This window comes from Schistocerca serialis, chromosome 2 (genome assembly GCF_023864345.2).
Source record: "Schistocerca serialis cubense isolate TAMUIC-IGC-003099 chromosome 2, iqSchSeri2.2, whole genome shotgun sequence".
Lineage (NCBI taxonomy): Eukaryota > Metazoa > Arthropoda > Insecta > Orthoptera > Acrididae > Schistocerca > Schistocerca serialis.
In genome coordinates this window covers 253,882,207-253,900,092 of record NC_064639.1, presented here as the reverse complement: position 1 = coordinate 253,900,092, position 17,886 = coordinate 253,882,207, and the positions used below count along the sequence as shown (strand labels likewise).

The window sequence follows — 17,886 nt, the reverse complement described above, 5'->3', positions numbered from 1 at the left end:
TCCCTATCAGGTCGGATTGAGGGAGGATATAGAAGCAGTTCAGAGGTGGGCTGCTAGAGTTGTTACTGGTAGGTTTGATCATGACGCGAGTGTTACGGAAATGCTTCAGGAACTCCGGTGGGAGTCTATAGAGGAAAGGAGGCGTTCTTTTCGTGAATCGCTACTGCGGAAATTCAGAGAACCAGCATTTGAGGCTGACTGCAGTACAATTTTACTGCCGCCAACTTACATTTCGCGGAAATACCACAAAGATAAGATAAGAGAGATTAGGGCTCGTACAGAGGCATATAGGCAGTCATTTCTCCCTCGTTCTGGTTGGGAGTGGAACAGGGAGAGAAGATGCTAGTTGTGGTACGAGGTACCCTCCGCCACCCACCGTATGGAGGATTGCGGAGTATTTATGTAGATGTAGGAGAGCGAACAAGACGGACATTGAGTCTTCGGAGACGCTGAGATCCGACTGCGAACGATAAACAGACAGCAATCTCGGTACAAATGAGACCAACACCGAGTGGACTGTGTTCACTTTTTTATGGGAAGGATTTCTAATAAATTGCTGTCGTAGGTGCTGTACCAGATGGAGTGCGTCCTCAGCAAAGAGACCCGCCTCTCAATATTCACAGGGCACCATTTGCTTCTGCCAGGCAGTGGCTCAGGATTGTCCGGCTTACGCCAGACAGCGGCCCGGCGGTAGACCGGCGAGAAGACACTCAGAGGCGGCTGGTCTTCTCGCTGGCGAGCACGTCGCCGGCGGCCGGGTTGTCGAGGCCCAGCTTGTCGGCGGTCGTCGTCCCCGGCGGCGGCGGTTTGAGGGCGGCGGCGTCTGCGCGGCCGGCAGACGGGCGGCGGAGGCGTGCCGCCACGGCGCTCACCACCAGCAGCGTGGCGGCCGCCGCCAGCATGGTTAGCGTGCGGAACGGGAACCGCTGCCGGCCGGTCTCCGCCTCGTAGCCCGGCAGGTGCAGCGCCGCGGGCAGGCCCAGCCCGTGCTCGCCGCCTGCCACACACACGCTGATCACTCGCGCCTGCTCTAGCTCAGCGAGTCTTTACAGGTCACGGAAATACCGGGTGAACAAAAAGCCAGTATAAATTTGAAAACTGCATAAATCACGGAATAATGTAGATAGAGAGGTACAAATTGACACACATGCTTAGAATGACATGGGGTTTTATTAGAACCAAAAAAATACAAACGTTCAAAAAATGTCCGACAGATGGCGCTTCATGTGATCAGAATAGCAATAATTAGCATAACAAAGTAAGACAAAGCAAACATGATGTTCTTTACAGGAAATGCTCAATATGTCCACCATAATTCCTCAACAATAGCTGTAGTCGAAGAATAATGTTGTGAACAGCACTGTAAAGCATGTCCGCAGTTATGGTGAGGCATTGGCGTCGCATGTTGTCTTTCACTATCCCTAGAGATGTCGGTCGATCACGATACACTTGCGAGTTCAGGTAACGCCAAAGCCAATAATCGCACGGACTGAAGTTTGGGGACCTGGGAGGCCAAGCACGACGAAAGTGGCGGCTGAGCACACGATCGTCACCAAACGAAGCGCGCAAGAAGTCTTTCACGCGTCTAGCAATATGGGGTGGAGCGCCATCCTGCATAAACATCGCAGGCGTTTATCAGCCAGGCTGGGGATGATGCGATTCTGTAACATATCGGTGTACCTCTCACCCGTCACGGTATCAGTTACAAAACCAGAATCACGCATTTCTGCGAAGGAAAAAGGCCCGATAACGGTACATGTGGTAAATCCAACCCATACCGTGACTTTCTCGTCGTGTAATGGAGTTTCCACGACAGTTCTAGGATTTTCGGTAGTCCAAATTCTGCAGCTGTGGGCGTTGACAGACCTCGGACCGTGAAATAAGCTTCGTCGGTCCACAACACGTTACTCAACCAATCGTCATCTTCCGCCATCTTTTGAAACGCCCACATCGCAAATGCCCTCCGCTTCACTAAATCGCCAGGTAACAGTTCATGACGCCGATGGATTCTGTACGGATAGCATCGAGTGACAGGACAACTTAAAATAAGAATAAAATGTTACATACATAAGACGATAAAGGGGAACTTAAAACAGAATAACGGGGGAAAATCTAGGTAAAAAATATAGACTAACATGGACACGTTCATGGACGACAGTTAAAAAATGTCACCAGAAAGTTAAAAAACACAGTTGGCGATTCTTCAAAACTCAGATAAGACACTGAATGGACATGCACACGTTAAAAGTCGGCCACAGTAGTAAAAACACTCCGGAACAACACACTTAAAACCCACTTGGAGCACACAGGACGAAGAATAAAACTGCCAGCCGGGACCTGCCGAGGGAAAGGGCAGAGAGGATGGAAAAGGAGGGGAGAGCAAGGGGCAGCAGGGGAAGCGGCGGGGTGAAGAGAGGAGGGGCATCAGTGGGTACACGAAGAGGCAGGAGACACGTGGGGCGGGAGATGAAGAGGGAAGACAGGGCAGGAGGGAGCGCAGAGACACTGAAAGGAGACACAAGAGATGGACATTTTGTGAACTTTGTTTGTTTTTGGTTGTAATAAAACCCGATGTCATTCCAAGCATGTGTGTCAATGTTTACCTCACTATCTACATTATTCCGTGGTTTATTAAGTTTTCAAATTTATACTGACTTTTTGGTCACCCGGTACACTGACGAAAAAAAAAAAAAAACCCACACCAAGAAGTAGTTCTACGCTATAAACCAGGGGTTACCAACAAAATTTTCTCGAGGCATGATTGGTACCTTGTCATATCACAGTATCAGGTACCTAAAAAAGCGAAATTTAGAGTCTTTTTATACGTTTTCTACTTTTGGCACTTAGAAAAATCACTGACATATTCATTATTGAAAGAATATTGAGCTTAAAACTTTTTCAATTTATGCATCATTGTTATTGTTAAAATTTTGAGTATTACCCAAAATCTTTGTCTTCAAATCAGGTGTTTAGTATAACAAACGCCTTAAAATAATAAAAATTGAGTATGAACTGAAAATGACACGAAAAAATTAATACTGAGTGTATTGGTATTTCAGGTGTACTACACTTGAGACTGAATTGAGTAGACATGTGTGAAAAATAAGAAAACACTAATTTCAAAAATGGTTCAAATGGCTCTGAGCACTATGGGACTTAACTTCTCAGGTCATCAGTCCCCTATAACTTATAACTACTTAAACCTAACTAACCTAAGGACATCACACACATCGACGCCCGAGGCAGGATTCAAACCTGCGAGCGTAGCGGTCACGTGGTTCCAGAATGTAGCCCCTAGAACCGCTGGGCCACTCCGTTTGGCAACACTAATTTCATACAAGGTATTATTTATTTGAATAAAATTCAGTTCTAACAGAGAAATCCATCAGTATACAGTTACTTTTAATTTTCAGTTCTCAATAAGATGAGTTCAATCTGACCGTTGAGTCCATTATTTCTGAAATATTAGGTTCCAAACTTGAAACTTTCACTCTGAAATCCGACCGCATGTCGAGCCGATCCCTATATTTGTTTTTCAAAAAATGTTCAAATGGGTGTGAAATCTTATGGGACTTAACTGCTAAGGTCATCAGTCCCTAAGCTTACATACTACTTAACCTAAATTATTCTAAGGACAAACACACACAGCCATGATCGAGGGAGGACTGGAACCTTCGCCAGGACCAGCCGCACAGTCCATGACTGCAGCGCCAGAGACCGCTCGGCTAATCCCGCGCGGCTTTGTGTTTCATGAAACACATGGAAGAAAATGCTTGCTCACACCGACACGTGGTTACAAATGGAATGATCTTTTTCACTGCCTTATCTCCAAGTTTCTTGTAGTCTCCCTCCCCAATGCATGAGATGTTGTACAACCTCCTTGCCAAGAAGCCTTAAATCCCAGAACACCTTTCAGGCTAAGATCGTCGAACACAACTTCCAGATCAAAGAAGAGTGGCGAGAAAAATGGAATGCAGCACAAAAACGTAAGCATGGTATAGTATACCCAACAGTTGCTCTACGATAATTTGATCTGGAGAGGGGCAGCTGGACTAGACTCAGTCGAGTTAGGACTGTCATGCAAAATACTACGCTGTGTCGTACAAGTGGTAGTCTGTGCGACAGCCCAGTCTGTGACTGCGGATTCGGTGACCAAGCCGTGCAGTACATTGCTCACGAGTGCCCTTTAAGGAAGTACACTGGTTCTTTCAGAGATATTATCAATGCAGCTCCTTCTGCTTTGGACTGGCTGCAGTCCTTGGATGTGGAGCTCTGGTGGCGGCTCAGAGATTTCATAACGAATACTGCTCTTATTTATATTATGGTGTATTTTATTCTATACAGGGAGTATCATAATTAGTGTGCCGGCGTGGTCTAGGGCGCCTGCCACGGTTCGCGCGGCTTCCGCAGTCGGAGGTTCGAGTCCTCCCTCGGGCATGGGTGTGTGTGTTGCCTTTAGCGTAAGTTAGTTTAAGTTATTTTTTTTAAAAAAAAATCTTTATTTGATCATTATCATGTTACAATGTAACCTACTACCTAAATACATTAGTAGGTCCTATATTTAACTATTTCTAAGTTCTATCTGCAGCTATTATGATGTTTAACACTACAGGTTTCTTACTACACTCCGTCACCACTATGGGGGTTAATCTACTATACTACACTATTCTATGTTAATGTTTGTCTAGTGTTCCTTAATTATAGCTTCTAATGTTAGGATACTACCTGCTGATGATTATTATTATGACTATTCTACCTGCAGCGTTACAAGTGTGCCAGAATAGGTACAAACCTAACTTTTTTGGCCAATCTCACTGATCTAGTCCCAGTGGTATTAAAATAGTGTTTGAGCCTAGGGACCGATGGCCTCAGCAGTTTGGTCCCGTAGGAACTTACCACCACCACCATTATTAGTGGCGACAACACATACAGACGGAAGTGCACGATACTAGAAACAAAATGGGCATTGTAAACATGGGCTCTAAAGCACATGTGGTAAAAGCAATGAGAACTTCGTAATCTTCCGTATCGTGAAACAAATCTCTTGTATTGCAAGCTCTGTGTTTTCCACATTTTTTAGAGGCGGTAATGTGGGTTAAAACAAGGAAGAAACCTCTAGTAAATATGTGTTCTAAAGAGAGTAGTTTACGAGCTATGAGCACTACTTCATCTTCGCTAACGTTGAAACGTCCCCTTTGAACAATTTATACACGACTGTGCTTAACTTGACACACAATATTTTGTTAGCGCAACGCAATCTGACTTTCAAAATTCCCTACAAAAGAATGGCCCTGACTAACATTAAACTATACCTTTCACAAATCACTTACCTCACAAAAATCTTCGCTGCTCAAGCTACTGCAATACAGCGAGCGCCACTACTGCCAGCTAAATAAAAGATTCAAACTACTGAAGGCACTAACTACTGATAGGGATAGTTAGCAAATGAAAGATATTAATAGAGAACAAACAATGTATTTACCTTGATATCATCATATATAAATATAGCAGTTCATGACAAATTTCAAAACTCCGCCATCTCTCTCTCCACATCCACCACTGCTGGCGGCTCACCTCCAACTGCGCAACGCTACGCGCTGTTCACAGCCAGCTGCCTAACACTACAATGGCGAGTATTACAACAATGCAAAGCAGCCACAGACTGCACACAGCACAGCCAGTGATTTTCATATTGAGCGCTACGTAACGTTGCCAATAAGAAAACATAAACAGCCTACTTACATAGAGAAAACATAAACAGCCTACTTACAACGTGAAGCACTCCTCTTTTTCTGAACAAGTGTCCAAGCTCTTACGCATTTTAGAAAACATATCCACTAGATAATTTCTTTCTTACTTTGATTCATACTATTTCCTCTGAAAATATGGGAAGCAAAGAGCTTGCAGTACAGGAGGTTTGTTTCACAGTATCGAAGAAGTGCTCATAGCTCTTAAAGTATCATTTTAATGCCCATGTTTATCGGACGTTTTTGTTTCTGGTATCATTTACTTTCAACTGTATGTGTTTACGGCATTAATTATTATACACCACTGGCCATTAAAATTGCTACACCTCGAAGATGACGTGCGACATGCGCGAAATTTAACCGACACGAATATGATGCTGTGATATGCAAATGATTTGCTTTTCAGAGCATTCACACAAGGTTGGCGCCGGTGGCAACACCTACAACGTGCTGACATGAGGAAAGTTTCCAACCGATTTCTCATATACAAACAGCAGTTGGCCGGCGTTGCTTGGTGAAACGTTGTTGTGATGCCTCGTGTAAGGAGTAGCCTATCGCGATTGCGGTTTATCATATCGAGAGGTTGCTGCTCCCAACGGCCTCGTGTCACTAGCAGTCGAGATGACAGGCATCTTATCCGCATGGCTGTAACGGATCGTGCAGCCACATCTCGATACCTGAGTCAACAGATGGGGACGTTTGCAAGACAACACCCATCTGGACGAACAGTTCGACGACGTTTGCAGCAGCACGGACTATCAGCTCGGAGACCGTGGCTGTGGTTACCCATGACGCTGCACCACAGACAGGAGCGCCTGCGATGGTGTACTCAACGACGAACCTGGGTGCACGAACGGCAAAACGTAATTTTTTCGGATGAATCCAGGTTCTGTTTACAGCGTCATGATGGTCGCATCCGTGTTTGGCGACATCGCGGTGAACGCACATTGGAAGCATGTATTCGTCATCGCCATACTGGCGTACCACCCGGTGTGATGGTACTGGGTGCCATTGGTTACACGTCTCGGTCACGCTTTGAACAGTGGACGTTACATTTCAGATGTGTTACGACCCGTGGCTCTATCCTTCATTCGATCCCTGCGAAACGCTACATTTCAGCAGGAAAATGCACGACCGCATGTTGCAGGTCCTGTACGGACCTTTCTGGATACAGAAACTGTTCGTTTGCTGCTCTGGCCAGCACATTCTCCAGATCTCTCACAAACTGAAAACATCTGGTCAATGTTGGCCGAGCAACTGGCTCGTCACAATACGCCAGTCACTACTCTTGATGAACAATGGTATCGTGTTGAACCTACATGGACAGCTGTACCTGTACACGCCATCCAAGCTCTGTTTGACTCAATGCCCAGGCGTATGATGGCCGTTATTACGGCCAGAGGTGGTTGTTATGGGTACTGATTTCTCAGGATCTATGCACCCAAATTGCGTGAAAATGTAATCACATGTCAGTTCTAGTATAATACATTTTTCCAATGAATACCCGTTTATCATCTGCATTTCTTCTTGGTGTAGCAATTTTAATGGCCAGTAGTGTATAACCCTGTAACATCAATTACTTGTTGATATTTATTAATACATTGCTGATGTTTTATATTGTCAAAAGGTAAAGAAATCAATGGTTTCATGAAATTCGATGATAAACCAACAAATTCGAAGCACATATAAATGGTGCGACCCCCATAGCCGGTCCAGTCGCAGAATGGTGAAGTGAGCGCTCCTGCAGACGCAGCACAAGTGCCCGACTTACAGAGCAGCCTGAGGACGATTCCCACGAGGAAGGCGGCCACGGAGCCGTGCTGGTTGACCAGCCTGGGGCAGTGGACGGCGAGGAACAGCTGCGGGAACAGCACCACGTACACCAGGTCCGAGCACAGCACCCTGCGGGCAGCAAAAGTCTCTGTAACAGCGGCAGGCTCCGGCACACCTTCACACACTGCAGGTCCTACCAATTGTAATGGTACTTGAATTACGAAACCATTACCGCACTTCAACTTAACCTCTCGATACCAGCAATATTCTACTGTGTTTCTCTAAAGTAGTTAACATATTTCAGAGACAACATTCAGATTTGATTTGATTAATGTAGAGGTACTTTGATACATCGATATGTTTATATTGCAATGATATTATTCTTATGTGTATTCTTTCTTTTGCCACTATGATCTTTGTCGTACTTGAAACTCGGAATTTTGGGCGCGTAAGCGATTATTAGTTGTTAGTCGGACCTTGAGAAGGCCAAGTCTTGTACGTCATGTTGGAAAGACGCATATTGTCGTCAGCTTATAAAATGTGAACTTTTAACAGTGAGAAAGATGGTTTCAAGTATGTTTTGTATTGTGAAGTGATGTTTTGTGTGTTACGTGATATTGCAATAAAAGCAATAAAAAGGAAGTGTAACTTAAATTCGATGTGCTGATTACTTTTTTTACATCACCATTGTCCTGCAAAAGTGTAATACTCAAGAATGGTTTGTGAAATACATCTATAAAACTTATGAATATCGCAGAACAAAAACCTAGGCTTCTTTGGATCCGAGCTTGGAATCATCACCACCTAGATTTTCGACGATTGAGCCATGATTTTACAACGAGACCAGCGTGGGAAATACGAAAAGATGGGTGCCTAGTTTACTTATTATTACATGAAATGACTTTATTAACTGTGCTCTAATGACACCTGCCACATAATAACTTTGTTGTTGCCCGAAAGTGCAGTATTTAGCAGCGTGAGCAACACCACAATCATTATTAAATTTTGGCCTTTGTTGTGGTAGGGTAGTTGGGCACTGTAGGCCCGTCATTTCGCACCAGGGAACTCTACATTTATCATTTCCTGCACATAACTGACCACTCCAGGAAATTACACCTTGCGGTGCAATAATGTCCTACTATTTCCCAATCTCCAGGAATTTGGAAGGCATGACGTCACCAACTATATGGCGTTTTAATGTTTCAGATGAAGAAAACTAAAAATTAATGGTTCTACTTTTGTATGGAACCACAGTCATATAAAATTTTTTGAAAGATATAACCACCATTTGGCTGTAGAACAGGTTTTATTTCACAATGTAGATTTGGGCCTTAGGCCATAACGAAGTGTTACAAGTATTGTAAATGATTACACTTGAGTAGAACCCAAGTCATCGTCAAAGCATGTATCTCCGGTTACATAAACGAATTTTATCAAAAATAAAGGCGAGAATATTTGTGTAATATGCTACTTTACTGGCAATTAGCATGACTCTGTTCATACTGTCGTGCGAAAATACGAGAGTTGGAACTTAAATGGTGGGGCAACTATCTATTCACAACCGATACAAAAGAGTTACATGTTTCCACCTGTTACTGTGCTTCAAAGAAGTCACCAGCGTTGTGTAGAACCCGTTGCCAGCGATGTGGAAAGCCTAGTATACCGTTAGCAGAGCCTGTTACGTTGATGGTGCGAGTGGAGCTGTCTACTGCCTGTCGAATCTCTGGAACAGTTCTGAAGCGAATGCCACGAAGTGGTTCCTTCATCTTTTGAATCAAATCAAAGTCACGAGGACTTAGGTCCGGGGAGTATGGTGGATGGTACAGTACTTCCCAGTCTCATCGACCGAACAGAGCAGCCACAGCTTGCGCTGTATGAGCCTGCGCACTGTAGTGCAAAATGATGGGTGGGTTGCGCAGGAAGTGTCGCCACTTCTTTCGCTAAGCTGGTCGCAGGTAATGCTCCAAAAACACTAATACTGTACAATGACGGTCTGCCGTGGAGGAACGTAATGCGTTAGGATAACACCATCACAGTCGTACACGAGAATCACCATAACGTTCACCATAGTGGGGTTCTGACGCTCTTTCGACTTTCGCGGCGATCCGTAATGACGCCACTCGTTGGACTGGCGTTTCAGTTTTGGCTCGTACGATGTGGCACATGTCTCATCCAGTGTTACGATACGGAGTAAGAAAGCCTCTCCTTCGCGCTCATAGCGCTCAAAGTGCGTCTGAGCAGCGTCGTAACGCATCAATTTCTCCATTTCCGTCAATTCATGCGGAACCCATCGTGCTGCAATTTTGTCTCAAGCCCAAGCGTTCCTCCAGGATGCGAAGCACAGTCGTATGCGCTAATGCGGTTACGTGGGCGAGCTCACGAATCGTATGGCGTCGATCACTGTCCACTAACGCGGCAGCAGTATGCACTTCTTCTTCAGAGACGTTAGGACGACCTGCCCGATGCATGTCTGCCACAGTTTGCCGACCTTCGTTGAAGGCTTTTACCCACCGTGCCACTGTTCTGTACCGCAGTGCCGATTCCCCGCACGCCTCTTGAAGACCTTGATGACACTGTCGTTCTGTATGACCTCTGGCACATTCGATCTTGATCCAACTCTGTTGTTCCTTTTTCGAAAACATAGTGATACCGTTACGTTACACCGCCGGCTCACAAGTGACTGTGGCTTGGTTCAAATGGCTCTGAGCACTATGGGACTCAACTTCTGAGGTCATCAGTCCCCTAGAACTTAGAACTACTTAAACCTAACTAACCTAGGGACATCACACACATCCATGCCCGAGGCAGGATTCGAACCTGCGACCGTAGCGGTCTCGCGGCTCCAGACTGTGGCGCCTAGAACCGCACGGCCACTCCGGTCGGCAGTGACTGTTTCCCTTGACGGTGCGCACGCCGGTGACGTGGGACGGGCGAGTCCATTTGCTCGGAGGTAAGACAGATATGTCAACAACGTGTGCTATCAGCGGCAATAGTAGATTCCATTGCGTAGTGTCTCCACAGCAGTGTTACCACTATTTAAGTACCAACCTACGTAGATGACCAATACAAAAATGCTGCTGGAAAAATTTGTATAAGAACAAGTGGTATAGGAAGGAATATGCTCCAAATGATCAACGACAAAAGCTACATACGTAACGGTATTCCAGAAATGCCGACTATTTTGAATTTTCCTCGCGAAAAGAAAACATTTTTCTGTAGTAGATGGCGTGAACTTAGAAATGTAATGCTGCCTGTGGTTTCCCCACGCGACTTCCGTGGTCATATTCGAAGTGGTTCAGCGTTCTCCGAATTATGTAAGAAGTCCAGTTATCAAGTAGCGTCGAACGACATTTAAGGAAAATAAATAGCACAGTCTTAGAATGGAAAATCCAGGATGGAACAAAATATCATGAAAAGGCTAGTTGTTCAGTCGCAGATAGGGACAACAAAAGACTGTCGGAAAGTCAGCTTTCGGACGGTCAACAAGGCCTTTGTTGAAAGTAGACGAGGCACACACACACACATACACTCACGCGAACGCAACCCACACACACACTCATGACCACAGCTGAAGCCAGACTGTCAGAGGCAGTGAGTGTGAGTAGAGTTTGTGTGTGTGTGTGTGTGTGTGTGTGTGTGTGTGTGTGTGTCGTCCATTTTCAGCAAAGGCCTTGTTGACAGGCCGAAAGCTAACTTTCCGACAGTCTTTGTTTTGTGCCCATCTGCGACTCAGCATCTTCGCTGTATGGTGAGTAACAACTAGCCTTTTCATAATACTGTAGCACAACTTTATCACACCAATTCGGTCGAACTCAACATTACTGGCAATTAAATTTCACATTTCGGCCATTGAATACTGAAGTCAGCTACAATTACTGATTTCCAAAACTATTCGGCAGTGTAACATTCGAGACATAATTGATATTCGCCGTATCCTACTTAGTAGTATCAGAAAGACAAATGGCTAGTATCTTCATAACAGTCAAGCTGACATAATTGATGTTCGCCGTATACTACTTAGTAGTATCAGAAAGACAAATGGCTAGTATCTTCAAAACAGTCAAGCTGAGTTTTCATGCTAAAAATGGTTCAAATGGCTCTAAGCATTATGGGACTTAACTTTTGAAGTCATCAGTCCCCTAGAACTTAGAACTACTTAAACCTAACTAACCTAAGGACATCACACACATCCATGCTCGAGGCAGGATTCGAACCTGCGACCGTAGCGGTCGCGCGGTTCCAGACTGTGGCACCTAGAACCGCTCGGCCACCCCGGTCAGCTTTTCATGCTAAAAAGAACTTCTAGCAGCACGATAAAGTGTACTCCTCTAACATCAATGGAACCGTAATACTAATTGCTCGTGGAACAAATTTTATATTTGCGTGTTAATCACAGACGAAATTGCTACGATGAATGTTCTGACTAAAGCTGAAAGTAACTGTATGTGGCTGCTTCCAAGATGGTGCAAGCCAACGTATGTACGTAGTGGAAGTGATCCACAAAACTACCGTTCTTTACCTTTGCTATCGATTTGTTGTAGAGTCTCAGAATGTATTCTGAATTCAAACATAATGATGTATCTTGCGCAGGATGACCTCCTCCACGCCAACCAGCATGTATTCCGAAAACATAGATCATCTGAACTCAACTCGCAATATTCTCACATATCATACTAAAAGCTTTGTATCAAGGCAGTCAGGTAGATGCAGTAGTTCTTGATTTCGAAAAAGCATTTGACTCTGTATCATAACTACGATTATTGTCGAAAATTCCATCATATTGGGTATCAAGCGAAGTTTGTGACCAGACTGAGGACTTTTTGGTAGGGTGGACACAGCATGTTATCTCGGATGGAGAGTCATCGTCAGATGAGAAAGTAACTTGTGCCCCAGAGGAGTGCGTTGGAACCCTCGCTGTTCATATTGCATATTAATGACCTTTCGGACAATATTAATAGTAAACTCAAATTTTTTGCATATGATCCATAAATATTCAATCAGACCTTGATAACATTTCAAAGAGGTGAGAAGATTGGTAATTTGCTTTAAATGTTCAGAAACATGGAATTGTGCACTTCGCAAAACGAAAAAACCTAATATACTACTATTATAATACCAATGAGTCTCCGTTGGAATCAGCCAACTTACACAAATACTTGGGTGTAACACTTTGTTGCTGATGTTGTTGTTGTGGTCTTCAGTCCTGAGACTGGTTTGATGCTGCTCTCCATAGTACTCTATCCTGTGCAAGTTTCTTCATCTCCCAGTACCTACCGCAACCTACATCCTTCTTAATCTGCTTAGTGTATTCATCTATTGGTGTCCCTCTACGATTTTTACCCTCCACATTGCCCTCCAATACTAAATTGGTGATCCCTTGATGCCTCAGAACATGTACTAACAACCGATCCCTTCTTCTAGTCAAGTTATACCACAAGCTCCTCTTCTCCCCAATTCTATTCAATACCTCCCCATTAGTTATGTCATCTACCCATATAATCTTCAGCATTCTTCTCACATTTCGAAAGCTTCTATTCTCTTCTTGTCCAAAATATTTATCGTCCATGTTTCACTTCCATGCATGCCTACACTCCATACAAATACTTTTAGAAACGACTTCCTGACACTTAAATCTATACTCGATGTTAACAAATTTCTCTTCTTCAGAAACGCTTTCCTTGCCATTGCCAGTCTACATTTTATATCCTCCCTACTTCGACCATCATCAGTTATTTTGCTCCCCAAATAGCAAAACTCCTTTACTACTTTAAGCGTCTCATTTCCTAATCTAATTCCCTCAGCATCACCCGACTTAATTCGACTACATTCGATTGTTGATGCTCATACTATATCCTCCTTTCAAGACATTGTCCATTCCGTTCAACTGCTCTGACATACAATGTCATCGGCGAACCTCAAAGTTATTTATTTCGTCTCCATGGATTTTAATACCTACTCCGAATTTTTCTTTTGTTTCCTTCACTGCTTGCTCTATATACAAACTGAATAACATCGGGGAGAGGCTACAACCCTGTCTCACTCCCTTCCCAACCACTGCTTCCCTGTCATGTCCCCGAACTCTTATAACTGCCATCTGGTTTCTGTACAAATTGTAAATAGCCTTTCGCTCCTTGTATTTTACCCCTGCCACCTACAGAATTTCAAAGAGATTATTCCAGTTAACACTGTCAAAAGCTTTCTCTAAGTCTACAAATGCTAGAAACGTAGGCTTGCCTTTCCTTAATCTATCTTCTAAGATAAGTCGTAGGGTCAGTATTGCCTCATGTGTTCCAATATTTCTACGGAATCCAAACTAACCTTCCGCGAGGTCGGCTTCTACCAATTTTTCCATTCGTCTGTAAAGAATTCGGGTTAATATTTTGCAGCCGTGACTTATTAAACTGATAGTTCGGTAATTTTCACATCCATCAACATCTGCATTCTTTGGGATTGGAATTATTATATTCCTCTTGAAGTCTGACGGTATTTCGCCTGTCTCATACATCTTGCTCACCAGATGGTAGAGTTTCGTCAGGGCTGGCTCTCCCAAGGCTGTCAGTAGTTCTAATGAAATATTGTCTACTCCCAGGGCTTTGTTTCTACTCAGGTCTTTCAGTGATCTGTCAAACTCTTCACGCAGTATCATATCTCCCATTTCATCTTCATCTACATCCTCTTCCATTTCCATAATATTGTCCTCAACTACATCGCCCTTGTATAGACCCTCTATATACTCCTTTCACCATTGTGCTTTCCCTTCTTTAATTAGAACTGCGTTTCCATCTGAGCTCTTGATATTCATACAAGTGGTTCTCTTTCCTCCAAAGGTCTCTTTAATTTTCCTGTAGGCAGTATCTATCTTACCCCTCGTGAGATAATCCTCTACATCCTTACATTTATCTTCTAGGTATCCCTGCTTAGCCATTTTGCACTGCCTGTCGATCTCATTTTTGAGACGTTTGTATTCCTTTTTGCCTGCTTCATTTACTGCAATTTTATATTTTCTCGTTTCATCAATTAAATTCAATATTTCTTCTGGTACCCAAGGATTTCTACTAACCCTCGTCTTTTTACCTACTTGATCCTCTGCTGCCTTCACTACTTCATCCCTCAAAGCTATCCATTCTTCTTCTACTCTATTTCTTTCCTCCGTACACTTTGTAGCGATATAAAATGGAAATATCACATAGGTTCAGTCGTTGATGAAGGAGATGGTAGACTTCAGTTTATTGGTAGAATACTGGGGAAGTGCAATCAAGCTACAAAGGAAATTACTTACAATTCACTCTTGCTGCCCGTTCCAGGCTATTGTTCAAGTGTGTGGGACTCGTATAAAATATGACTAAAAAGGGGCATTTAACGTACACAAAAAAGGGTAGTACGAATGGTCACAGGTTTGTTTGGCCCGTGGGAGAGTATCACAGACACGCTAAAGAAACTGAGTTGGCAGAATCTCCAAGACTGACGTAAACTACTACCAAACTTCAAGAACTGGTTTTAAATGATGACTGTAGGAACAGACTACAACCCCTACGTATCGACCACATAGGGATCGTGAGGACAACATCGCAGTAATTACGGCATGTACAGCACTCAGACAATCGTTCTCCACGCGCTCCATACGTGAATGGAACGGGAAGAAACCCTATTAACGGGTGCAATGGGACGTACCCCCTTTCATGCACTTCGCGATGGGTTGCACAATAAGACTGTGGATGTAGATGTGGACGTAAAGGTATCGCAAAAATGACGGCAAGCTCCGCGCTGTTGCTAGTCAGAAGTGAACTCTACTAACAACTGTGAAGAACTGAGGCTGAGAGAGGATCTCTCAGTACTTTTGTTTCCTCGAACACAACACAGCAGTATGCTTCGACCGGTGGATGAAGGTTGCTGTAGCCTACTTTACTAGGGGTGGCAATGCAGACAGTTGCTACGGCTTTTGACAGAGGAGACATTTCGGCCACGCAACACGCAAGGTGGTCGACCTATGGTGCTGCCAGTTCTCTGGAGCTTCTATCGATTTTCACCTTTTTTGTATTTTAATGATTGGTGATAATGAAAACCGCTCCACCTCCATCATTCAATGGTCCTCTTCCTAGACAAGGTTTTCAGTGGTCTCTGCTGGCCGGAGAAAACTGATTTTAATACAATGAGGTGGCAAAAGTCATGGGATAGCGATACGCACATATACAGAAGGCGGTAGTATCGCGTACACAAGGTATAAAAAGGTAGGGCATGGGCGGAGTTGTCATTTGCACTCAGCTGATTCCTGTGGAAAGGTTTCCGGCGTGATTACGGCCGCACGACGGGAATTATCAGACTTTTAACGCGAAATGGTAATTGGAGATAGGCGCATGGGACATTCCACTTCGTAAATCGTTAGAGAATTCAATATTCCGAGATCCACAGTGTCAACAGTGTGTCGATAATACCACATTTCAGGCATTACCGCTCCCCACGGACAACACAGTGGCCGATAGCCTTCATTTAACGACCGACAGCAGCGCCGTTTGCGTAGATTTGTCAGTGCTAGCAGACAAGCAACACTACATGAAGTAACTGCAGAAATCAATGTGGGACGTACGACGAACGTATCCGTTAGGACAATCACTGCGTGAAGTAACCGCAGAAATCAATGGGGGACATAGGACGAACGTATCCGTTAGACCAGTGTGGTGAAATTAAGCGTTAATGCGCTGTGGTAGCAGACGACCGACGCGAGTATCTTTACTAAGAGCGCGACGTCGCCTGCAGCGCCTCTCCTGGGCTCGAGACCATGTTGTTGTTGTTGTTGTTGTTGTGGTCTTCAGTCCAGAGACTGGTTTGATGCTGCTCTCCATGCTACTCTATCCTGTGCAAGCTTCTTCATCTCCCAGTACCTACTGCAACCTACATCCTTCTGAATCTGCTTAGTGTATTCATCTCTTGGTCTCCCTCTACGATTTTTACCCTCCACGCTGCCCTCCAATACTAAATTGGTAATCCCTTGATGCCTCAGAACATGTCCTACCAACCGATCCCTTCTTCTAGTCAAGTTGTGCCACAAACTCCTCTACTCCGCAGTTCTATTCAATACCTCATTAGTTATGTGATCTACCCATCTAATCTTCAGCATTCTTCTGTAGCACCACATTTCGCCACATTTCGAAAGCCTTTATTCTCTTCTTGCCCAAACTATTTATCGTCCACCTTTCACTTCCATACATGGCTACACTCCATACAAATACTTTCAAAAACGACTTCCTGACACTTAAATCTATATTCGATGTTAACAAATTTCTTTTCTTCAGAAACGCTTTCCTTGCCATTACCAGTCTAAATTTTATATCCTCTCTACTTCGACCATCATCAGTTATTTTGGTCCCCAAATAGCAAAACTCCTTTACTTCTTTAAGTGTCTCATTCCCTAATCTAATTCCCTCAGCATCACCCGACTTACGTCGACTACTTTCCATTATACTCATTTTGCTTTTGTTGATGTTCATCTTATATCCTCCTTTCAAGATACTGTCCATTCCGTTCAACTGCTCTCTCAAGTTCTTTGCTGTCTCTGACAGAATTACAATGTCATTGGCGAACTTCAAAAAAATGGTTCATATGTCTCTGAGCACTATGGAACTTAACATCTGAGATCATCAGTCCCCTAGAACTTAGAACTACTTAAACCTAACTAACCTAGGGACATCACACACATCCATGCCCGAGGCAGGATTCGAACCTGCACCCATAGCGGTCGCGCGTTCCAGACTGAAGCGCCTAGAATCGCTCGGCCACTTCGGCCGGCGGGCGAACCTCAAAGATTTTATTTCTTCTCCATGGATTTTAATACCTACTAAGAATTTTCGTTTGTTTCCTCTCGTGACCATACACAACGGAAACAGTGACCTGGTCAGATGAGTTCCGATTTCAGTTGTTAAGATGTTATGGTAGAGCTCGAGTGTGGCACAGAAGCCAGAAAGCCAAGGAATCAAGTTCACAACAAGGCAAGCTGGTATTGGCCCCATAATGGTGTGGGCTGTGTTAACATACAATGGAATGGGTCTCCTGGTCCAATTGAACCTATCACTGACTGGAAATGGTTATGTTCGGCTACTTGGAGGCCATCTGCAGCCATTCATGGACTTCACGTTCCCAAAACGATGGAATTGTCAGCACATTGTGGAGTATTCGAGCGAATGATTTGGCCACATAGATCGCCTGACATTAATCTCACCGAACGTAATTGCGAGGTCAGTTCACGCACAAAATCCAGCACCATGGCTCATCATTCCTGCAGAGTACTTACAACGACTTGTTAAGTCCAGTCACGTCTAGTTGCTGCACTACGCAGGGCGAAAGGAGGACCGACACGTTATTAGGTGGTATC

General features: G+C 44.2%; 1 protein-coding gene across 1 annotated transcript in view; it reads right to left on the bottom strand.

Annotated features, from left to right (window-relative positions):
* Positions 1-617: 617 nt before the first annotated feature.
* LOC126455883 (high-affinity choline transporter 1-like) overlaps positions 618-17,886 on the bottom strand; it is a 449,603-nt gene continuing 432,334 nt past the window's right edge. The window contains exons 11-13 of the mRNA XM_050091642.1: positions 7,519-7,649; positions 845-997; positions 618-637 (exon numbers count right to left, since the gene is read on the bottom strand). Coding sequence (XP_049947599.1) covers positions 618-637; positions 845-997; positions 7,519-7,649 — 304 coding nt within the window. The remainder of the gene's footprint in view (positions 638-844; positions 998-7,518; positions 7,650-17,886) is intronic.